At 33.8% G+C, this 25219-nt stretch overlaps 2 protein-coding genes across 9 annotated transcripts in view; one reads left to right on the top strand and one right to left on the bottom strand.

Moving 5' to 3' along the window:
* FAR2 (fatty acyl-CoA reductase 2) overlaps window positions 1-10031 on the top strand; it is a 144465-nt gene extending 134434 nt beyond the window's left edge. For all 7 annotated transcript variants that reach the window (XM_045554102.1, XM_045554108.1, XM_045554103.1 and 4 more), the window contains 4 exons: window positions 1275-1446; window positions 3180-3309; window positions 7778-7905; window positions 8811-10031. In XM_045554102.1, the coding sequence (XP_045410058.1) occupies window positions 1275-1446; window positions 3180-3309; window positions 7778-7905; window positions 8811-8973 (593 nt within the window). In that variant the 3' untranslated portion in view covers window positions 8974-10031. The remainder of the gene's footprint in view (window positions 1-1274; window positions 1447-3179; window positions 3310-7777; window positions 7906-8810) is intronic.
* Window positions 10032-15610: 5579 nt separating this feature from the next.
* The window catches only part of ERGIC2 (ERGIC and golgi 2), a 32964-nt gene continuing 23355 nt past the window's right edge, over window positions 15611-25219 (bottom strand). For both annotated transcript variants that reach the window (XM_045554109.1, XM_045554110.1), the window contains 6 exons: window positions 24433-24488; window positions 23086-23184; window positions 20122-20219; window positions 17406-17568; window positions 16282-16364; window positions 15611-16109 (listed from right to left, as the gene is read on the bottom strand). In XM_045554109.1, the coding sequence (XP_045410065.1) occupies window positions 16047-16109; window positions 16282-16364; window positions 17406-17568; window positions 20122-20219; window positions 23086-23184; window positions 24433-24488 (562 nt within the window). In that variant the 3' untranslated portion in view covers window positions 15611-16046. The remainder of the gene's footprint in view (window positions 16110-16281; window positions 16365-17405; window positions 17569-20121; window positions 20220-23085; window positions 23185-24432; window positions 24489-25219) is intronic.

Raw genomic sequence — 25219 nt, 5'->3', positions numbered from 1 at the left:
AATAGAAATCATAATACTGGATATTTTTCAAATAGAGAGCTGATAAATTTTGAGTCATTAGAGAGACTAAAAGATGACCCCAAAGTTTTTGGATGAACTACTAAAAACACTGAATTACCATTTAGTTAGAAGTGGTGGAGGACTGTTGGAGAAGCAAGTTTTGTGTATATAATGAGAAAAGGGGGTGGTTTTTAGTGAGAGTATTAAGAGGTCAATGTTAAATGTGAACATTTATTACACATCCAAGTGGAAACGTTCAACAGGTGTGACTATATAGATTAGAAGGTGAGTGTCAATATTGGATCTCTTATGCTATACACTGTGTATAACTTTTTGATTGATTTCCTTTTTCAAGCATATATGCCTATGGACCAGATGTTTCTTGAGAAGCTTGTCTGTATAGGGTCTATATTATTCATATAGATTTCTAGGTGGTATCTTTTTAGGGAAGGCAATAATCATGTTACCATAATAACTGATATCTTCATCACAACTGAATAATGAGCTGAGGCATATTCTTTGGAAAAAAACCTATATAAATTAAATCAAAATTGAATTCAAATGAATATTGTTTGAAAAGAACTATTGAATTCACAAATGTACATAAAGTTTTTTTACTAAACTTAATCCAAATAATTTATAAAAAGAAAAAGATTGTGAAAAAACCCTGGAGAATAGATTGGACAATTGAGTTTGACATACTCCCAGAGAAGTCAAAGACTGTGGTATTTAAGGTGAATCAACACAAGGGAATCTGTCTTTATAATATTTTACCTTTAATAAAGGTAAAACCTTTAATGAAGACTTAAGTAAAATGTTAAGAAACTTTCTTAATGGTTCTGCAAGTAACAATTCAACCAAGGAAATAAGCCTCCTCACCTCTGTCTTGGGGCTTTCAGAATAGACTAGATAACCTTGCAATTAAATTATGGATTTACATTTTTATAAATAGTACTTACTTGTATTGACTAATCTATTTCCCCAAGAATTTGTTTTACAGTAAATGTTTCAAGAAAAGGACCCAAATCTTAACCCATTCATATGGTTTGATTTTGCAGATGACCCACCTGCCCAGTATAAAAATCTTTACGTGGTTTTCAGAATCGGTTCTTGACTCTACATAGCAAATCCTTAGTCTTTATTATTTTGACCCATTGCAAATGCCTTCCACTATGATGGGCTTTATTATTTTGACCCATTGCAAATGCCTTCCACTATGATGGGCTTATGTTCTCATAGACTTAACACTTACTTTTTTTTTTTTTTTTTTCCAGGAATCCAAGTCTTGGCAACCTTTGAAAAAATCCCATTTGAGAGGGCTTTCAGGAGGCCATATGCTGACTTCACATCCAACAACTTCATGACCCAGTACTGGAATGCAGTCAGCCACCGTGCCCCTGCCATCATCTACGATTTCTATCTGCGGCTCACTGGAAGGAAGCCCAGGTGAGAAGCTGAGTCAGTGGCTTTGAGGGTCTCAGTGCACGGGAGATCAGAACCCCAACGTCTGTAGCACTGCTTTCAGCTGAGGATCAAAGGAGACAACTGAATCTGACACATATATCCAGGTTCAATATCCCTAATCCCAAAATCCGAAATGTAAATCCTCCAAAATTCCAAACTTTTTGAGTACCAACATGATGCCACAAGTAGAAAATGCCACACCTGACCTCATGTGACAGGTCACAGTCAAAATGCCATCAAAACTTTGTTTCATGTACAAAATTATTTAAAATATTATATAAAATTGCCTTCAGGCTATGCGTATGAGGCATATATGAAACATAAATGAATTTCATCTGTAGACTTGGATCCCATCCCCAAGATTTCTCATTATGTACATACAAATATTCCCAAATCCAAAAAAGTTCGAAATCTAAAATACTTCTGGTCCCAAGCATTTTGGATGGGGGATATTTAACCCATATAAATTTGGGGACAAACAAAGCAGTTGTGGTGAGAAGTGGAGAGACTCCTACATTGAAAATCCTCCTGTGTAATAAGGGAAGTTAAATGTTAAGGAACTTGCTTGATGAATTCAGCAAGTAATCATCCACACAAAAAGAAAAGCAACTGAGACTCTGTCACTAGGGTTTTCCAAATAGTTAGATATTCTTAAAATATACACTAATGATAACAGCCTCACTGAGCGTTTACTGTGTGGCACTCTTGGGCCTAAGGATGACGATGATCCCATTTTCATTCTCACAACCACCCAAGGAAGATATCCTTATCATCCCAATTTTACAAATGAGGAAATAAAAACTAAGGGAAGAATGTGAAGTAGTCTCAAAGGAAATGACAAGAAGGATGTGGACAAAGAAGAGTTATCAGAGCCAGTATTCTGAACTGGATTTACTGCCACCTAGAGATGAGTGAAGAAATTAGAGGGAACAAAGTGTGCTGATGCTAAGGCAGCTCTGTCACCATCTAGCTGTGTGCCACACGACACATCCCTCACTTGAATAATACACGTCGTAGGAGTCATCACTATTATAGTTGCCAAAGGCGATTTTTGTGATCAAGCATCAGAAACATGAAAGGTATTGCCTTCTGTAGTAGCCCCTTTATAAGGGAGGAAGTCTCTCTCAGCATGTTTAATATTCATCTTTATTAACAGTGCAAATGACTAAAACTTAACTAATTTAGAGTTTATCCTCCTCTAGGTGTGTTTGTGTGTAATCTTCTATGCCTTTATATACATATGTGGATATATTTAAATGTAAGATTGCTGGAGACATTTGTTTATCGGACATTCAAGTTTTCCCCTCTGTTAGTTGCCTGCTTCTGTTCCTTGCCTATTTTTCTATTGGATCCTTATTAAATTATGGGAACTTGTGTGTGTGTATGTAAATACATATTTTATGTATTTTCTCTAAGTCAGTTTCTTTTAGCTTTGATTATAAAGATTTTTATAAGTAAAGATTATATAATGTAGGGTTTAAAAGCATGGAGTTTGCAGTCACACTTACTGGATTTAAATCCTAATTTTACCAATTTAGCCATATGAGACCTAAATCCTAACCACTACTTCTGTAAAAAGGGGTTACAGTACTGGAAAGAGAGAGGGGCAATTTTTATATTTTCTTAAAAATAATTTCTCATCTATCCTTAGAGTGACAGGGAAGCAGCCCTCTGTGGTGTGCTGATATTTGCTCCTATCTGATCTTTCACCTCAGGATGACAAAGCTCATGAATCGACTTTTAAAAACTCTTTCCTTGCTGGAGTATTTCATCAACCGGAGTTGGGAATGGAGCACATACAATACAGAAATGCTGATGTCCGAGCTGAGTCCTGAAGACCAGAGAGTAAGTACAGCACTGACTTACACAACAGGAAAATCTTACTCATTTGAAATTTAAAATTATTTGACCTGGAAAGCTGATGAATACAGGAAGCTTTGGTTATATACACAGATTTGGGGGGGTGGATTGCTAAGAAAATCAGTCAATGCTATTAACACAGTCACAGGAAACAAGCTGAATGTACGTAAGAGACCTAGGTTCTCGGATTTAAATCTTCACTGCTATTCTGTAGTCATGTTTCATCTACCGCACTTCAATCCTTTCTTAACCCCTCAGCAGTCATCTTTTCTTTCTATTAATATTATACAAACCCAATACCTCTGGGTACCTCTGTCATTCCCCTACCCTCCACAGCATATGACTTCAATGAAAACTAATGATTTTATTGCTCATAAACTCTTTCATCCACTGTTCTTGACAAATAAAAACCATTTGGCATCTCCACAGTTAACAGTTCCCTCCTAACTTTTTTTTTTTTTAGAGATGAGGTCTCAGTCTGTCATCCAGGCTGGAGTGCAGTGGTGTGATCATGGCTTAAACAATCCTCCCACCTCAGCCTCCCAAGTAGCTGAGACTATAGGCCCAGGCCACCATGGCTGGCTAGTTTTTTTTTTTAATTTTTGAGACAGGGATCTCACCTTGTTGCTCAGGTCTTGAACTCCTGAGCTCAAGTGATCTTCCCCCCTCTGCCTCCCTAGTAGCTGCGATTATAGGCATGAACCACCGTGTTGGCCCTTATCTTTTTAAAGCTAATCCCTACACCTATGCACTATAGATCTCTTCTGAGACCTCCCTCCCTCAGTGTTGCCCTCTCACTAACATCGTCAATCTTCCTCCCTACAATATTTTTCTTCAACAATTCAGACGTTTATTTCTCAAGATAGGCCTTCAGTTTAACTGCTTAGTATCAACACCATTAATTTCTTTAGCCTCTTGGCAGTCATAAAGGATAAGTCCTCAAATCTGCATATTCTGAAATTCACAAACATCGAAATCTTTCATACTTTGTACCCGTTCCTAGCTCTTTTTTCTCAAAGAATCATGTGTTCCCTCAGTATGTCCTCATGTCATTACTAAAGTTTTCAACTAAATTTTAAAGTTTTCACTCCCTTGATTGACATTTTCCACTAAGAAACAAATTTCTTAAAAAAGCATTTCTTGGTTTATTTTGACCTGACATTATATAGAAGAAACCAAGTCTGAGAAATAAATGCAAGATGGCTAAGCTCTCCTCACTTACTAGCTAAGGGTTTTACTTTTATGTATCAGCCTCATGGAGCATGATTCAAAATCAAGCCCTATAATTATTTCATGCCAAACACCATAGATGTTGTATTCAGTGCTGACCACCTCTCAAATTGACATGAAATAGGGCTATTCAGAAATGTTTACATACCTTGGATAGACATAGTTCTTTGAGCACTAGTGTTTGAAATGCATGGATGATGATTAAACCAGCTTATAAAAACAAAAATAAACAAACTCAAGCTACTATATTTTTAAATGAGCTTCAAATTTCATGTAGGCTTATCCTTAACTGTATTTTTTCCATGTAATTTACCCATGTAAATATTTTAAAAGGTAATGAGCTTAGTTTCGTTTTTGACATTTTACTATTTCAACTTAAAATGATTGAAAATTTTGTGAAAAGAAACAATCAGTGGATTTAACATATGCTCTCATATTAACTTTCAAAAGTAATAGAGCTAAATGTAATTGCCAAATTCCAGTGTGGCTCAGAATTCAGTTTGATTTGCCATATGGAATCAAAATTCCAAACTAGGGCCTTGTTGAAATCTAACTAACTTACAAATGTGAAACAGTATAAAAATAAAAGCCTCTGTTTATTAATATATAGATGAATAAATGATATTTAGTGATACTGTAAAAAATGTATCTAAACAAAGTAATAATGGAATTACTTTCAAAAAGCAATTCAGTTCTTGGACAAGTCTATGAAGCTCTCTGGACCTTATTACATTTACTCTCTTTAATACTCTAAATTTCATAAAGCTTTGTAATATCTTGCAATAAACACATACAATAAAAGAATAGAAATAAAACACAAAACCAGGGAAAATATGAATCAGAATATGAAGTCACAGCTTGCAGTAAAAAACCAGAATGTTCATATGTAATCTCAAAGATCCTATTAAGTTGCTGTCGTTAGGGAATTTGCTCTTGAGCTTTCTGGTGGCAAAGGGAAAAGAAAAATATAGTTTCAGGGAACTCATTGTCCAAAAGGAGAACCAGTGTTCCAAGAGAAGCAAGCTTTTCTTACCATTTAACTCAAAAAGAAACGTTTATAAGCAAGTGACACAATGGATAACATCTCTACAGCCAATGCATTAATAACTTTTAAAAAGCTATTTCTTGTTATGTTTCTCCATGAATGTTGAGAGGATAAACCAAAAGCAATATGGATAATTACTCAGCAAAGAGCTCATTATTACATAAATGTTTACTGAATAGTCAGAATGTTAAATGGGGATATTAGTATTTAGTTACTTTCGTCCCAGGTCTAAGATGGTTTTCTGTGATTAATACATAAAAATTTTACTTGCATAAAAAGGAGGCAGAATTAAGTAGCCTTAGAGAACTACTAAATCTTTAAGATGTCAAATTCAATTACATTCTTTAAAAGCTTAATATTTCCCAGATAAAGGGAAACAAAGCTAATTATAGACTCTGGAGGAAAGATGCAAGTTATGAATGAAACCCAAGAGAGTCTCAGAAAATAATATAGACATTTTAAGGTCAATAAACTTGACTTTTAGTGGTAATTGGCTTTTTGGTTCTGACAATTTATGCCTTTTATTTGGTGCACTCTAAGCCTCCATCAAAGAGTAGCTGTCTGCAAACTAATATAAAGATCAAATAACACAAGAAATTGCTGTTTATCAAAAAAGATATTTTGGTTGCTAAAATTCTGTAATTCATTAATGTATTCAGCAAGTATTCATTGAATGCCCACTTTGTGCCAGCTATTGTTCTAAGAACATCATTGTTTTGAATGTAGACTTTTTTGTTATTAAAATCCTTTATAGTGAGGACTCACTGGAAGTTTAGTCAGTTAAGACTCACCAGGCAATTCTCCTTCATTGTACATGGGAGAAACTCTTTACTGATAGTAGCTTTTAAACAGGCAAAAAGTGATCCAAGAGTGTGGTATATCCAAGGAGAGAGAAAAGTGCTCGATGGGGAGGACTGAGGGACCATAAACACACTCTCCACTTGCTAAGATCTATTAAATATTGGAAACTTTCTTATGCTAGCACAAGTTCATTTTTCAGGGCAGTCTCTCCAAATACACCAAATGAAAACCTATAAAACCAAATCCACCCAGTGATGCAATCTTTTATCTGATGTTTCAACAGGGCCAAACCCAAACCTTCCAAGAAGTACCTAATACTTCCAGAGATGATACCACAATCTTCCTGATACTACCACAATCTTCCTGATACTCTTTCTACTGTTTAACAATTTTTATTGCCCCAAGTTCTTTATAGTCAATCAAAACTATTTTTCTACTACATTTGAGGCTCATTTCCTTCTTCTCTTTCCCCAATTTAGCTCTTTTTAGCCATAGCCTAGGACAGCTCAAGGATGACCTATCAGGTTTCTCTTCTCAACTCATTCTGTCTCTATTTGTAATCCATATAAAGCTGGGCCCCGCACGAGCCTGTCTCAGCATAGCATCATTTTCAAGGAAAGCACAGAAATAAAATCTATTGAAAGCAATTAAAACCTTTACTCTAGCTTTTCAGTAACAAACCAAAGATATTTTTAATGATGCAAAAAAAAATTTTTAATCCTCTTTCCTTATTGTCACTCTCAATCTCTATCTTCTCTGTGGCAAACTTTCTCTTCCCAAATAAATTAATCAGTCTGTCCCTTCTCCCTCTCTTCCCTTCTACTCCCTCTTCTTAGATCACTTCTCTTTTCTTTCACCACCATTTTTTTTTTTAAATACAAGTTCTGCTAACCTATTCCTTAAGGCTTTGCTTCCCAAAGCTTACTGTAATCCGCATAATGATCTGGTAATGCTATGGGAAAGGATGCCAGGCCAAGGGCACAACACCAAAATTTTAAGGAAAAAGGAACAGATGCATAGTTTATGTTTTGGTCACTAATGTATTATTTCATCACTTTTAAAAATAATTACTCCTCATTTACTTGAAAAAGTATACCAAGCCAACCATAAACTTTCACTACACCACTAAGTAATACCAGTCCCTTTAAATTTTCCTCACAAGACTTCCTAAATGTCAATTGTTTTGCTTGGCCCATGTTTAAATACTCCTATGTAAATGGTAATCCATACTATCAGTACCTTTGAAATAATATCTCAAATACTCTCTCCTTTGGAGAGGTCCAACCTAAAAGGGAATGTCACTCATTTATGTAAAAGAAACCTCATCAATTTTCCACAGCACAATTTTGGTAATCAACAATCTCTGTTGCCTTTCAGGTATTCAACTTTGATGTGCGCCAGCTGAACTGGTTAGAATACATTGAAAATTATGTTTTGGGAATAAAAAAGTACTTATTGAAAGAAGATATGGCTGGGATCCCAGAAGCAAAGCAACACTTAAAAAGGTAAGTATCATCAGTCAGTTAATATTTATTGAGCACCTACCATGTATCTGATTTTATACCAGACATAAAATTTGAGCAGGGAAGGGGAGGAATTAACATTTCTTCAACATTCACTGCATTACCAGTCCTGTGCTCTATACTGCCTTGTAATAACACTGTTTCATTTAGACTTCACCACACTCCTAAAAGGCAAGTAGTATTCTTGTTATCCCTATTTTATCAAGCAGGTATTTAGGCTCAACCACCACAAGTAACTGGTCCATGGTAACACACAGTAAGTACAGGAGCCAGATTTGAACCTGAGCAACACCCTATCACAATGTAATGTTAGGAATATTCAACAGACACGAGACCTGATCATGCCATTTAACGTGGGAAAAACACTTTACGCTCCAGTTCCTTCAAATTCCTTAAATTTCTTTCAATCATAATCCCTACAGGACAAAGAATTGTTAGCACTCTGGTATAATCCTGGTAGAAGCAGAGGGTTTGTAGTGCACAGATAAGGATGGAAACATAGATTGCAAACAGGAAGAACCCTGAATAGCAGGCTAAGAACTTTAGAATTTACCCTCTAGTTAACGATACCCAGTGAAAATTTATGAAGTGGTAATATGATCAAAGTATATTTAAGAAAGACTAAGTGAGTCATGCTTGTAAATAGCTTCAAGGAGAGAGAGGTATACAAGAGAAATTAGTGAAATATGGTGGAAATCTGACTATTCAACAATAACATTATGGAAATGAAAGATACAAAAACCTAAGACCATCAAGTCATGCCACATACCTTGTGAGTACTTCATAAATATTTGCTCGTCACAGCCAGGAAAAGACACATTTATCTTCAGATAATGTAGCTGGATATCTGGTAGTTTTAACTTTGGTTATGTATGTCTGTTCCCCAGGCTCCGAAATATTCACTACCTCTTTAATACTGCACTCCTCCTTATCGCCTGGCGCCTTCTCATTGCAAGATCTCAGATGGCCCGGAATGTCTGGTTCTTCATCGTGAGCTTCTGTTACAAATTACTTTCCTACTTTAGGGCATCCAGCACACTCAAGGTCTAAGAACATTCGGCAAACACCTTTTATCTGGAACCTCTCAGATACCTCTAAAACAGCAAACTGTGGTTCTCAAGATTAGGAAGTAACAACATGCCCAAGCTGTCAAACGTCCCACATGTGCTGTTATATATTCATCCCTATTCCTTAACTATATATTCTTTTTATTTCAGTGAGACAAGGAAAGTCACAAACTAGCCTATAACCACAAATATTTTAGGAAAAAATATTTCCACATTGTTTCCTAAAGTTCTATGCCCTTGCATATTAAACATGAAAGTACTCCCACTGTTCTATATTTATCTTTTCTCCTTGAGCAGATTAATTTAGACTCAATAAACAAGGAAGACCACATGGTAGACGCTGAAATAAGCTAAAGAACGACAGTACTGACCTTGGAACCATTCTGGGATACCCAGTAGAAAGATTTAAAGTCAAGATCAGTAGAAGAATGGCCTCAATATCCTCACAAATGCTGTGAGAGAAATAATTCCCCTGAAAAGGAAAATGTCTCTCCCACCTTCCCATGTTATATCTTGGAGTCCTTGTTGAGGGGTGGGGGAATCAGTAAAGTAGGTTCACAGTTAACATTTTTCTTAACCCTAAAAAGGAACAGGAAGTATAAGTAATGTACAGAATAAGGAATTAGGCATATTTGCATTGAGGACTCTCATAATTTGAATTTGACAATTACTATTTTCAAATCTTTTTAATCCCCCATTTTCCGGATAACCTTCGCTCAAGAGTTTCCTTTCTGTCCATTAAAGTTTTCAAACTCTTTATATTTAAGCTATTTTTCACTCAGGCCTCAATTACAGTGGCTAACGGGGGCAGGGTGGGATGTCCAAGACTAGAATTATGTAAAAACCCAGTCACTTGATCTTTGCCATTGAGGAAAGCAAAATTTCAAATAAAATTTTAAATTCTAGTTTTAGTCTTCTTGTATAAAGTGGAGAAAAATTACTCTTCTATGATCACCAGAGGATTTATTAGTATCTTGATCATTCCAATTGCACAATAACTGTACAATGTACAGCAGAAAAATAAAGACTTTATTAAGTTTAGAGGTGTCTTTTTTTTGCTTAAAAATATTTTATGTATACTACAAACGAGTAAAAACTATATATATTCTTAAATTCCTATACTAAGTTTTATCCCAACTTTCGTCACATTTGAGATGAGTGTTGTTGGATTGCAGCATTTCTTCCTCTTAAAAACATAGAATATTATTCAAATGTAGTATTTGGGATCTAAGCAACTAAAAAAAATAATCCATCACACAACTACTTGAAAATTACACAGACATAAAATGTTAATAAAGAATGGCAGCTATATTTATGCTCACTTTCTGGAATAATTGGTAATATTCAGAAAGACACATTCAGGTAGTTTAGGTATCAAAGGCCCCAGGGCAGTATCTAGCCCTGTTAGATTATCCCGAGCTCTGTAAGGGGAACTCTTCTGGGCAATGTTTTCCTCAATCTCATCTAAATTCTGGGAGCTACTTTCCATGGCACACACCCCGGCTATGAAACAAAGCACCTGGTGACCTTTAGTTTGAGATGTCTACATGATACTTTTGAGTTATGTCAATTAAGATATAAACTAATATGATAAACATGAAATCAAGATATAGTTCAATGGGATTGGATTAAAACATCATGATAGCTCTAAGAATTCACTAACTTTTGATTGTATGTTTCACTAATAGCTACTATCAAGTACTCACATTTTGACTTTTGATTAAATAAAAATTTGAATTAAATTTTCCCCCTCTCTTCTAGTGCTGTGTCTCTAACTGCTGAATAGTGCATTAAATCTTGCCCATCCTCCTGAAGAAGGAAATAATCTTCCAAAGAACTCTTTCAACCAAATTAAATCACAGGAGTAACTATTAGATCAATATAAATTAACATATAGGTACATAATACTTCACTTTTTCTGATACCATTAATAGGGTTACATTTACCTGAGTATTCTTCTACCTGTGGCATCAGAGAAATGACACAAAGTTCTCTTGTGATGATTAAGCAGTAAAAGTAGTATCTGTATGAAAGAAAATCCCTAGTATATAACTTTCACATCAAGACCAATTAACAATTATTTGAATGCCTAATATAAACAAAGAAATGGGGCAGAATCTTCCACTTTGAGAAGGAATAGGATGGAAAGTAAAGTACAAGGAAAAGGCACCTATGTTTAAAAAGAAGTTTTAGTAATCCTTATATTCTGCACTCACAAGATATCTTAAATAGTATCAGGTATTACAGAGCTGAAGAGTCACTACCTGAGGCAATTAATACTAGAAAAAGTTGAGGCAAATGGGCACACAACTCAGAAAAACACCTCTCACAATTTTATTACTAACCTGACATTACCTCCATTTAACACCTCATTTAAATAACTAATATCTCAAGGTAGACTGGTCTCATAATACCCAAATAGTGTGTTGTCTCACAATGAACATAAAAATTAAAGACAGCCTAAAGTTTCCAAAAATATCAAAGATTTTCAAAGTTCACAGGAATAACATGTACATTTCCACATGGCTACTTTTCTGGAACTGCTATTCTAATAATTCTGGGAACATAAGCAACTGCCTATAGTAAGAAGTAACCGTTGTACCATATGCCCACATAGAGGTATGGAAAAATGCTGCCTAAGTTTAAAAAAAAATTTTTTTTTTAAATTAACAAAGTAAGACTAGCAATTGCTGGTTTTCAGATGTAATTGGTTTGCAAGACAGTGGTGCCCTGAGAAGTATAAATACTACTGTGGCAAAAGAATCTTAACTGAAACTGAGTTCAGCCAGAAACATCTCTTCTGATACACAGTTTAGATGTGTCCCTACTTTATCTGTAATACTAATCCCAACCTGGAACTGTAAATGGGTGAGGAGATGTGAAGTAGGGCAACTTGGGTCAATTCTAGAAAAATAACTTGAAGAATTTAAAGGTAAAAAGTCACCAACTTGATTTGCATAACTGCTTGAAAACAGAATACAAAGAATTTCTAAACATCTATTACATAGTTATTTAAGCTGTTGCTGAAGGTCTGCTTTAGTATATAGCTCTCATTAATGTGTACTTTTCTCCATGCCTTCTCATCCTGAGTAGTTTTACTTTAAATTACATTTGAAAGGCATAAAAGAGTTATATTTACAAGTTACCCTAATTCCTTTTGTTAATCAGCCAATATTATTTGAAGTTGTCAAAACAGTTTAAGCGTTTCACTGATTGTAATCTTGTTTGTATTCAAATTTGTGTAGAGGGTTATAGACCTACTTTTTGAGTCCATTGTTCAATTTTTATCACTTTCATCTTTAATATGAAAAATATAAAATAAATCCAATATCATAAAGCAATTTAGCTTCTCTGGAGGAAAAGCAAATGTAACCAAGTGATAAAGATTGCAGTAGTTTTCTTATGAGGAAAAATAAAGTTTAAATATAGGAAACTGAGGCTTATTTGAGGGTACATGATCTTAATTTTCTCCTAGGATTAAAAGGACAAGAAAATTGTTTTATAATTGGTCATTTTGTTTACAGTGCAAATGTTTGTGGCTGAGACATTAAATGAATGTCTTATGTTCTTTTCTCTCCTTAAAATAAAATTTAAAAACTAAAAAGAAAACCAAAAACTCCAGGGCAGTTTGTTCTATCTATATATCTATTTATTTAGAGGTGAAGTGTCGCTTTGTCACCCAGGCTGGAGTGCAGTGGCCCAATCACAGCTCACTGCAGCCTTGAAATCTTAGACTCAAGTCATCTTCCCACCTTAGCCTCCTTAGTAGCCAGGACTACAGACACATGCCATCATGCCCAGCTAATTTTTTAAATCTTTTTTGGTAGAGATGAGGTCTCACTATGTTACCCAGGCTGGTCCTCGAACTCCTGGTCTCAAGCTATCCTCCTGTCTCGGCCTCCCAAAGTGCTAGGATTACAGGTGTGAGCCACCACACCCCACCATGTTTTCTACTCTTAAATGCAAAGCAATTTCATCACTAAAGAAATATTTCAGAAAGGGGGAAGAACTATGCTTTGATTGTATCACCATAATAAGGGGACACCCAAGCATTTATCTAGGCATTATATTCATAAGGTAGTAAACAAATGGCAACCATTCTATTTTGATAGTGTTGAAAAAGGGTAACCTAACTTTGGCTTGCTGAAGGTTTGCAGAGCTCAAAATAGAAGGGGAAGTACTAGATTAAAAGGCATGCTGAGACTTTAAAGGTCCTAAGTCTCAGATTTAAGTAATTTTTAAACAATCAACAATATGCCTCTTGAACTCAAGCATAAACTCTGAATTTTAAAGCAGGAATTGCATATTAATTCACTTTTTGGTACTTGATTACTAATCCAAGACATAAAAAGATAGAATGCACAGCATATCTCTATTTCCACTTAAAAAGTTAGGAGCTCTTAGTCATTCCTTTATAAATTCCAAAATTAAGACTATTAAAGATTGCAAATTTTGTTTGCATTAGTAAATTATAAAATTTTTATGCTATAATAAAATGTATGAGAAAAGTGATAATCATATCAAGTAATTTTGTTAATACTAATATTGTGTTAAGCTTTTCCTAAGAGGTAGTCTGAAGTGTACAAATACTGCAGCAGTGAATTATTCACCTAAATGTTTAATCTTCTTTGTAGGCCAGTGTATGTAAACATAGTTTTTAAAAAATCCATTTCATACAATTTGAGGTCTCAGACTTTTAAATATGTAGTCTAGAATATATACATAGGTATTATGAATACCCTAATAAAATGAAAAGGAGAATTGGCTGGAGATACCTCAGGCCTAGGAAAGCTGCGTAATAGGTAAGTCAGTCAAGCGCTCTCTGCAATGGAAAAGAAACAGTTGGTGAGGCCACAAGCTCCTAACAAATTCTATTTTGCAAGTATACTTTATCATCCAGTCTGAATCATAATACTTTTATTGCCAAAAATCTGACCCTTGTTGAAGAATTTCAGACGGAAGCCTTTCTTAACCTTTAAAATGGAAATCAATGGCAAAGCAAGATTTTGCTTTAAAGAAATTCCTTTTATAATCAGTTTTAATGGGACAGATTTCTTTAAAATTTTAATATGGTATTTGGAAAACATGGACATAATTAAAAATCATGTGTAAGTATCAAAATAATTTTTAGAATTCTTTTAAAAGATACTTAACTGTTATAAAACCCTAACTGAAAGGAATTTTAAATCAATAATACTGTTTTTCCTATTTTTAAAAACACCCTGAAACTCAATTGAATTTTCTCACAAACAAGCATACTTAGTGGACCAACATTCAGTCTAAAATACCTAAAAATTCTCCAGCTAAAATTCCTATTGTGAGATGTTCTGTTAGTTCCTAGTCTAACTTTGGTGGAAATAGTATCTGAAGAAATCAAAAGCCAGAAGGCTCATTCATTATGTGGAATTTTCTGGATTCAAAAATCTTTCAAAGCATGTTACATCATTTACATTAATCAGTTAACTTCATGGCTCTTAATGATACTGTATATTTTAAACAAAGATGCTTCTGTTATTTTTTGCAAGTATCATTCGACATAAACTTTACCACAAAGTAACTCTGTCACTATTTCTCCTCTCCATTATATTGTCTATCCTGGTTTTAGGGAAGCATTTTATCTTTTAAAAACAATAGCCATTTGAAAAACTGTAATTTGTGACATCCATTTTCTAAAACCACCACTTTAATCTAGTCTTTTAGTCTTGTTACTCGTTAAAGACTAAAATCTAGTTGTTTGATCTTGGTATTTAACCTGGAATTTTGTTTCCCCATTTCCCTAAATGTTTTAAAATGTGGGCACTGGTTGATAATTCTTCTACTGTTATTAAGCATTAAAAAATGAAAACTGATGTTGGCACACATATTCCAAATATAGATTTTAATGGCACCTGGTAGCTCCCTCTCATTATTTTTAATCTTTTATATTCTGGAAATTTAAAACCAACCCATAAATAGTAAGGAAGAACAACATAATCTAACACAAAACCAGTCACATTCAGGACACCCTGAATGCAAATACTTCTTTCATAATCCAGTTTTACAGTTTAACGGACATTGTTTAATGTGGCACCTCTGAGATCTGACATTATCTTGTTGTGCTTCAAATTTCTTCCAACTTCTGTTTTATTTAAAATTACCCTGTTCCCCACTTACCACATGTATAAAATATTCTATTTTTCTTCTTAATATTTTACAAACTGATCATTTTCATCATCGTTAGTGGATCTTTTCATTGCCCACCTCATATCCCCCAAAGTACACCAATAATATAATGATCAGATTAGGAAACTTGGCATCTCTTTTTAAAAAAATGTGCTTTCTTTTCCCTGTATAAGTCTCCACTATACAATCTATGAATGATATCTCTGTTACATATGACAGCACCTACGTACCTGCCCCTGTGAGAATTTACCTCAGTCTTCTATAACTCTAATCTTCAACAGTTAGAAAAGTCAACAGCCAGAGTTCAAAGAAAAGCAGTTACCTTCATAAGACCAAATCATTGGATAAGTGGTCTTGTCAATATGGCTTAACATTAATATGGCTATAACATAGGGACTAGTCCCTGTTTTTCTTTATAACAATGTGACCTGGTCATAATTTTTTAAAGTCTAGACTAGTTTTCCATATGTTTTCCATATTTTATTCTGACATCATATCTTTTAAAAACAAAGGACACAAACATTTGCACTTATCAATGCCTTTTTCTTTAGATTTGGTTTCACTTCTTTCCTTCAGGTTTTTTGTCACCAAGAAGCAAGGTCTGATTTCCACACTGCCCATTTGCTGTGAAAGTATCAGGAGTCATCTTCAAAGCAATACTCCAGTTGGGCTTATTCACTGATTAGTTGCATAATTTCTTCTAGGGCATTTGTAACAGACACAACACATATAGAATTTCAGTTTGGGGTTATTTTTCCTTTTCTTTTTTTAAAATAAGTGTGTTTCCTGCTTCTCATTCATATTTCTTTTCTTTGAATATATTGCACAATATTTTACTATTAAAAAAGGTTTTATATCTCAGGCAAAAAGTTTTTCTCCTTCACTCGGGAGGTGCTAATGTGTATTATTTTCTAAAAGAGGTAAGTGGTTGTCTGTGTGGCCATCCTCAAAGGGGACCTAGGGAGAAAAGGGGAAAAAAAACAAAGCATTAGTTTTATTCCTTATACTATTTTCCTCTAACACAAAGCTTTATTTTGGGCAATTCTTTCTAGATAGCAAAAGCTACTCTTTAGACTTAATGATACTGTGATTTAGAGATCACCACACCATGTAAGACCAGACCACTTACAGAATTGACAGGTTTATAGGATCCAAGTCTGAAACGACAGCAAATTATGTCGACTATAAATTTTCCAATTCCATGTAACATGCCTGTAACAAACAATAAGTTTATGCTTTTAATTAAATTATTTCCTAAATTGCTATGTAAGAGTAAAAAACTCAACTAATTATAATGGAATAGATTAAAGAAGGAAACAAAGCAGTTTATATTATTAACTTCCATTAAAAATAATCAAGATAGTTAAATTTGAAAACAAATGGATTTCTTTGCAAAATCACAAGGCCACATAATTCATGACCTGGACACAATTTTTTTTAAGGTTTTCACACAACCACACGATTTTGAAAAATAAATGATATCAACACCACAAATTTAAATAAATTTAAATGACATAATAACAAATAATTTCATAAGGAAAGCTATTCAGTCATTTAAAAAATATGACTTTAAGTATATAAACTACCTAGCTCAATCTAATACTGAATAGGGACTAAAGATGAAGGACAGTTTCCTTTCTTTGTCTTTTGTACTAAAGTCCCAATTTTCATGATTACAATTCTGTAAATAACTTGAGAGAATTCCAGAATCTCAGGTCAAAACTCACAAAAACATTAGTGATTAAAAATCTAGTTTCATGTATTGCATAGTTCAAAGTACTATAAGATATGATTTTACATACGGTACAGTTAAAAATACCTTAAAAGAAAGGGAAAATTTGCATTCAAATGTCACTATTTCTAGGCATTTTCTCATTTACTGTTATACTTGCAAATTAGCTATTATTCCCATTTTTAATGTGTAGAAAATTTCAGAAAAATGTAGGTGACCTATCCAAAACTACCACCAAGTAACCAGAAGAAACTGGATTCAATTCTAGTTCTAATGTTAACATCTAGGATCTTTCTAGCTCACCATATAATCTCCCTTAAATCACTGAATGCAATGAAATTACTTACGTTTAATGATTAGGCAATGTAATTTTGGAGCTTTGGAATTAAATAACAAAGAAGAAGTTCCTTAAACATTAAAACATGAAAATGTGTACATTTCTTACTCCTTTGAAATAGAAGCACCTTAATTTAAGTATAAATAACACTCAGGAATTAGACGAAAAAGAAATGAATGCTAACCTGTTGTTGAAAAGATTCCTCCAACAATACCACAGAGTCTTACAAAAAACTGCCAGAATGGCATATGCTCCTCAGTAACTGTCACCATAAGAGAACTGAGATCGTATTTCATAAATATCCCAGAGACTCCATGGCTGCCTGCAGCATGGTTAATGATACGTTCCTAAAAGGAAGGAGAGAGATAGGAGGAAGAGAGAAACAGAATTCCTGTCTCAGGTTACTTTCATACACCCAATATTCAGCCCTACTGCAAAAAAGGGACATCAAATCTCCTCACAAAACCTCCTACTAGACTAAGCTCTTCAGAGACAAATTATTTTATATTCTTTGTGTGGTTAGCTTTTCAAACTCTCAAAAAAAGTAGAATCATTCTTTTCTATTTTCTCATAAAGGTTACCTTACATACAAGTTTTTTACTGAACTCATGACCTTACAGACTGTATGTCACGTTCTTCATTGATCAAATCAATAAAAACTAAGTTTATACTTTGACATACTTTTTGAATGTTTCTGTGCCAGGAATTCACAAAATAATTGTATTTATTTCTTGCCACTTAAGTGATCAGATTTAAAAACACTTTCTCTTTCTGTTGTTCATTTTAAACTATAGGAGATACAACATAGGAAGAAAACAAAATGCATTAATTTGAAAGATACCAATATTTGAGCTACTGGCTCAGTTTTAAAAAGATATTTTATAAAGGAGTGTAACTAAAATTATAAATTTATCACAGTGTAAACACTGAGCAAAAAAATATTCTATTTCATTCCATCCTGTTTATACTTCAAAATCAAGTTTGTAAACCTTTTAATAAATTTCCATTATAGTTCCAACAACTATGCTTTTAGAGTACTTTGCTATGACTTTTGTGCCAGGCTCTACCTATTTTTACCTACCTATAACTAAACTATAAGCTTTAGGAATAAAAATAATGAGGTTAACTACTACAAAGGGAAATTACAACAGTTTTATGTGGGGCATTACAAAACCCTTTCCCTATTATTAGCATAATAGAGCCTTATGATAACCCATTAATCAAGTTTCCAGTAAAGTGATTTTATCTGAAAGCTGTGAAATGCTCAGTATCATGCTGAAGTTAGCAATATATTGTTACTACCTGTAAGGGTAGAAGCTGTTTTAGGGATCAGGGCATCTATGTAACAAGAGACTAGTAATAATTCACTTTGGGTTCCAGGACTAACGACTTCCTCTCCTTCCCTGCCCTCATCCCGACTTTACCAACTCTAGAAATTCTATTTCTTTTTTAAGTGAAACAACTATGTGAGTCACCCTATCAGCATAAACACACTCCCCAAAGGTTAAATGTTCTAGGATTCTACTGTTTTTTTCTATTTAATTTTGTTATTTAAAAAATATATCCTAGAGATAATTTCATATCAGTATAGAGATATTCCTCATTCTTCTTTTTTGTTTTAACAGCTACATGCTCCTCCATTGTGTAGATGTACCATTTGGGTTGTTTCTAGTCTTCTACCATTATAGATAACAACACAATGAATAGCCTCATACACCCATCATTTTTGTATTTTTTCCCACTGTATCTCTGGAATAGATTTACTGAAGTGAGATTACTAGGTTAAAGGGTAAATACATACGTCATTCTGCAGATACTGCCAAACTCCCCTCCACAGAGACTATACCACTTTGCATTCCCCTAGCAAGTGTGCTTGTTCTCCCCAAAGCCTTATCAACTGTGTATACTGTCTTCCAGGTATTTGCCAATCTTACAGGTAAGAAATGGTATCTCCCCACCACTACAGAAATGTTAAAAAGCGTAATTTATACTTGTATAAACTTTACCTAGTTTCTGTGTGTGTAAACACACACATACGTATATAAACAATTATATAAACTTGGTTTTCACCCCTAAGCCAATTGAAAACTTACAGACATACGACACTTCACCCCCAAAAACTTCAATACCTAATCTTCTAAGAACAAGAAAAATTATACAATTATTGAGGGCGTGACCATCATAAGTTATAAGACTATCAAAAGAAAACTCCACATGGAGAGAAGCAAATTTTAAAATGCACTTAACTTTTACCTTGGAATTCTTTAGGATACAAGTGTTTGAATATTTGCCATTCTTAAATGCAAAAGTAAGAAAACATGACCCCAAAGTAGATGAGAAGTCTATTAAACAGCCCAGTTCCAAAACTCTGCTCCTCATTGTTAATATTTATTTATTAATATGAGGCCACACCACCCTGAGATAGCAGAATGTCCTTCCTTTCAATCAGATGAATACAAAGCATTAATTTAGGAAGGCAAGCCCTCTAAATTTGCTATCTAATCTACCATAACCATGCATGCCCCTCAGGGTAGCACATCAAAAAATACATAACACAGAAATCAGAGAATCTGCTACCAGATTAAGAACTGCTTCTATCAATATAGGAGAAAGCATATTACAAAATTAAGACATTGAGAATAAATTAATATCATCATAGATTAAAAATTTTAAGTCTTAATGGAATAGAAACAATTCAGATTTTCTTAAAAATCTACTTCTTTTCTTACTCTAGAACATACTAATACCCATTTGTGATATATTACTGACTTAAAATAAAATAGTAATTTAAATGGGGGAAGGTACCAACTAAAACTCCAACTTTATTTTGTAGTCAGGGGACTTTGAAAGGCTTAAAAAAAAAAATCACCAAATCATTTTATCAGCTGGAATCAACTTACCCTTTCTGTCACAGAAAACTGATGGGTGTCTGCTGAAATTTTATATGTATGTAGTTTTGTTGGCACAACTGTAATAAAATATTGGAACATCTGGTTGTCTAGAATAAAAGCAAAACATGTTTTTTCATCAATCCAACAGCAACAAAACTACTGCCAAATATATCCTTCTTGTATTAAATACATTTAGCCTGAAAGTTTATGTTACATATGACTTAATGTCTAACAACAACAACAAAAATCTAAAGGAAGAACTGATGAAAGCAAAATACTCATACTGCATAAAACAAGTTCTCAGTAAGCATAAAATGGGTACAAATACATATTAGATGTTAAATGAACTAGTGACTTATATATCCCTCATAATCATTATCATCCTTTTATCAAACCTGGGAAAAAGCAGCTTTTCTTTATAGCACAGAAATTAATGAGAGTGAAATAAAATTCCAATAGAATAACCACCAAAAGGTACATTTTCACTTCTACTACTATCTTAAGATATACTAATAAACCAAAATTGAATTAGTCAGCCTTTGCATAAAGGAACTGACAACACAGCAGGAAGACAACTAGAGAAACTACTCAATGATGGCCTGGGGTTACTGTGTGATCAAAAGGATCATTTGTATATAGTTACTAAGCATATCTAGGTTTGATACAAGTTTTAAATACCAGTATATTACCAATTACTAATTATAAACAGTTGACATAACATAAAACATGTTAATTCTCTAGGCTTATATTCTAAAAAAATTGGAATTAGATACATCTATCTATAGTTTCAATCAGATAAGTAGATCTTTTTATTATCCTTTTCTTGCAGATAAAAGAACTAAAGTACAGGGATGTTAAGAAAAGTGCCAAACTCACTGAGTTCAAGTGGCAGGTGAGGACTTGAACCCAGGCAGTTTTACTCAAGGGGACAATGGTCTTAAATTTAAGGAGGAAATATCTTCCCAGATTTTCTAACTCGGGTAATGAAGTAGAAACTTGCACCCCATTGGACTCTCCACTTCTCTCACACTCACGGAAGGAGCAATTCAACTGGCACACCTGGGAAAGTAGTTTTGTATGGCTAAGCCACTCAGTTAGATAGTCTGGGCATTCTCTCTCTTTCAGGCCTTTAAGACGTACACATCTAGCACCCTACCATTAGGAAAGTGACCTGTCTCTGCTATTTGACCAGTTGGCAGAGTAGGAAGATGTAATATGGGGTTTGGTTATCCAATTGTGGCAGCACATGTAGGTTGTTTTTTTCAGTCAGCTTCAGTAATAAAGCTGCCTGCAATGCTCTCAAAAAGATTACTACTGGGCTCACAATCACTTCATTCAGGTTTTTTTTCAAATACCATAGCCTCTTCCACTCTCTTTCTCCTACTGCAGGCAATCTCCTTTTATCTTCTTCACAGCCACTTGCCCTAATGCTTATCCTACCTGATGTTAAAGGGACCATGTCTGCATTGTTTATCATTGGGTCCCTGATGTCTCAAATAGTGTCCGACAAATACAAGGGACTCAATAAATATCTGTTGAAAAATGAATACTTTTTAAAAAATCAACTTTATTAAAGTATAATGTACATATGATAAAATGCACCAACTGTAAATGTATGGTTCGATACATTTTGACAAACATATCCACCCATAAGATCATCACAAAAATCAAAATACAAAACATTTCTGAAACCTCAAAAAGTACCTGCAGACCCCTCTGTAGTCACTCCCCTCTACCTCTGGTCCTATGCCAAACACTGATCTGCCTTCTACTTTCATAGAATAGTTCTGCTTCTAGAATTTCACATAAATGGAACCGTACAGTATGTACTTTTTTGTGTGTCTAGTCTCCTTTGCTCAGCATAAATTTTTATTTCTACCAACCTAAATTCTCTGTCTCTTATCTAAAGCAATTCAGAATAGGAGAGGAAAGAATAAAACTGTTGATAGGAGGCAAAGGACGTTAATGTCTCTTCAAACACTAACATTAAGCAAGCCTCTAACAAAATAAAGCCTGTTTCAACTTCACCACATTTCACATAGTACATGTACTACTATAACTTTCAAAAACATGAGCTTTTCACCAGTTTTTTCTATTATTAATGTCAACTTAATATCCTAAATATTCTCACAGATAATGTTAGGGCAAAAGAGTGTCAACTTTGTCCACAACCAATAGATGGCTTATCAACTGAGGATGATCATCAGGTTCATCCTTTGAGTTACATTTTTGATGTAAGGTGAAACTTTACAACACTGTTGAATCTGTGCTTAGTTTTGATGCGACTTACAAATAAACACTATCATGTCATAAACAGAGAGAAAACAGAAAGTGCTAGGAGAAAAAGGTGTCCAAGTATTTAGCATTTATGGGGGAAAAAAAGATAAAACTGACAGTAGTGAGGCAATAACCAATGCTATACACATGGGTGGAATAATTAGACTTGGAGAAAAATGAAGGACAAAGGGAACCAAATTACATGTAAAGATTGAAGTGCCAACATAATCAATAATAACCAACAAGAGTCAAAAAAGTGTCTATAAAATTCTCCAGAGAGGTTTCTAAAATGGTAAAAATGCATTTTAGAACTTTGAATCTATACAAAGAAGAAAATTCTTCTTATAATGTTGAAACTTTCTTTTGTCCTTATATTTTTTCTTTCATGAATATGAAAAAGTGCAATTATGTCCTATTAACACATTAAACTTTCATATATTTAGAGTATTTAAATTCTCCTCCTCCTTTGCTTACTTTTAACTTGAACTTCCTTATTCTGTTCTATGGCTCATTTTTTAACATTCAAATTTCATCCACTACTAGGACAAAATCTCTCCACATACATCTCACTCATCAACCACTTGAAGATTACCTTTACAAGGGGGTTTTAGGAAAATTATTAAAAATGTATTAATATTAAGGTTATAAGAATAATTTCCTACAGGTAAATTCCAATAGTAACTATTAAATACTTACGATCTACAGCAATTTTTTCAGTTCCATCTAAAGGATTAATAATTCCTGGAACAAACTCTCCAAAAGACAAATGGTCTATTCTGTGAGAAAAATTGTAAGCTAAGAGGAAAAAAATAAAAACTACTAAGTAGAGAAATTACATTCCTCAAAACCACGTTATAGCTTGGTTTATATCCTTATCTATTCTCAAATGAAAATATTTAAAATCTGCAAGTATAATAATATACTATTTGAAACCACATTATTTTGAGAAAAATATATATAAATATATTGGAATTAAATATATAAAAGTAAATTCTGATAGAACACTGTATCTCAAATTTCACAATTACATATAAATTAACTTCTAAGAAATAATGTTACTCTAATCCTGAGAGTCAAAAATATACATTTTTTCCTGGTTCATATCTTCATACAGTAATAGGACTGTGTTGTAGGAAGTGGAATGATTTCTATGTAACCAAATAATAAAACCGATCAGATATATATATATATATATATTTATTTATTTTTATTTTATTTTTTTTGAGACACAGTCTCGCTCTTTAGCCCAGGCTAGAGTGAGTGCTGTGGCGTCAGCCTAGCTCACAGCAACTCCTGGGCTCAAGCGATCCTACTGCCTCAGCCTCCGGGGTAGCTGGGACTACAGGCATGCGCCACCATGCCCGGCTAATTTTTTCTATATATATATGTTTTAGTTGGCCAGATAATTTCTTTCTATTTTTAGTAAAGACGGGGTCTCGCTCTTGCTTAGGCTGGTCTCGAACTCCTGACCTCGAGCGATCCACCCGCCTCGGCCTCCCAGAGTGCTCGGATTACAGGCGTGAGCCACTGCGCCTGGCCCGATCAGATATATTTTTATACATACTACTGCTAACTATAAACAAACTGACTTTTTATGGAATCCATTACTTGTTTTGTCCTCTAAAGCAGACTTTAAAAACTTAAGTCTTATGACAATCTTTACACCGAACTAACTTGAATACCTTTATGAATAAGTCTATATATCAGTATTTAGATTTATAAATTGAAATGAGCTGCAAATACATTGTCATTATCCCTAAAAATTAGCAGAAATGTGTATAAAGTTATAGAAAGTATGCCTAGGCTTTCCTCCCTAACCTCAGCAACTCTGAGCTATGACCAAATAGAAATACAGGTAGCTTTAAGAGAAAATGGATTAAAGTCAATAAATTTAATAATTCATTTTCTCCTTTGTTTGGGTATCTGTTTTTAAAACAGCTCACTTTTAAAGGCCTACCTTGTACCTGCACTTAAAAAAAAAAAAAAAAATCACTTTTTTTTCAAGGACATCTTCACTGAAAAAAAATTTCAGAAACTGCTTACAGTCGTGGTTGACAAGTGCTGCCAAATGTGCATGACCTCGAGGATGTGGAATTGCCCTAAAAGGAAGAAAAGAATATTAAAGTAATAACATTTGAATATATAACTAATTAAAATCACAAAGTGGATCTTCCCAAAGTTATATAATTATTCTTAGTACAAAATAACATAAGAATGTATCTGGCCTATGAGTAAGCAGACAAATTTACTTATCTTAGTAATGTAACAAACTGGGTATTAGCAAATATTTTCTGTAAAGAGCCAGATAATAAATATTTTACGCTTTGTGAGCTAAGATGCAAACCAAGTATATTATGTAGTTACATGCCAAAAGAGAAAACAAATTTTCACAAAATTTTTTTAATGAAATTCAACATATAATAGCAATAATTGAGTACTTTCTTTGTAATATGAGTGTTTTGCAGGGAGATTACATTTTACTTAATTGGGGTTTGGAGTTAATGTTCTCTATTTTCAAAACTGATCATAAATGTTTACCTGCTAATGAGCTGTAATGAATTTTTACATATTTCCTTTTTGAAAATAGTAATCTATGAGCATATGTTTGAGTTAAGCATATTCATTGCTTGGAAGGCCTTTACAAAACTCTATTAGGTTCTTCTCTTGGTATGTGCTTGCCTAAACATGTCATTACACTGCAGATTAACAATTTCCAATTTAAGGAAGAATTTCCTCAATTACACAGTTAAATGGATTTTAAAACACGGAAATTTCTTCTTCACTTGCATCAAGGTCTGAAAATATTTCCAGCACTACAGTTTGAGTTCAG

Source organism: Lemur catta, chromosome 6 (assembly GCF_020740605.2).
Source record: "Lemur catta isolate mLemCat1 chromosome 6, mLemCat1.pri, whole genome shotgun sequence".
NCBI classification, from domain to species: domain Eukaryota; kingdom Metazoa; phylum Chordata; class Mammalia; order Primates; family Lemuridae; genus Lemur; species Lemur catta.
This window is presented reverse-complemented; position numbering and strand designations above follow the sequence as displayed.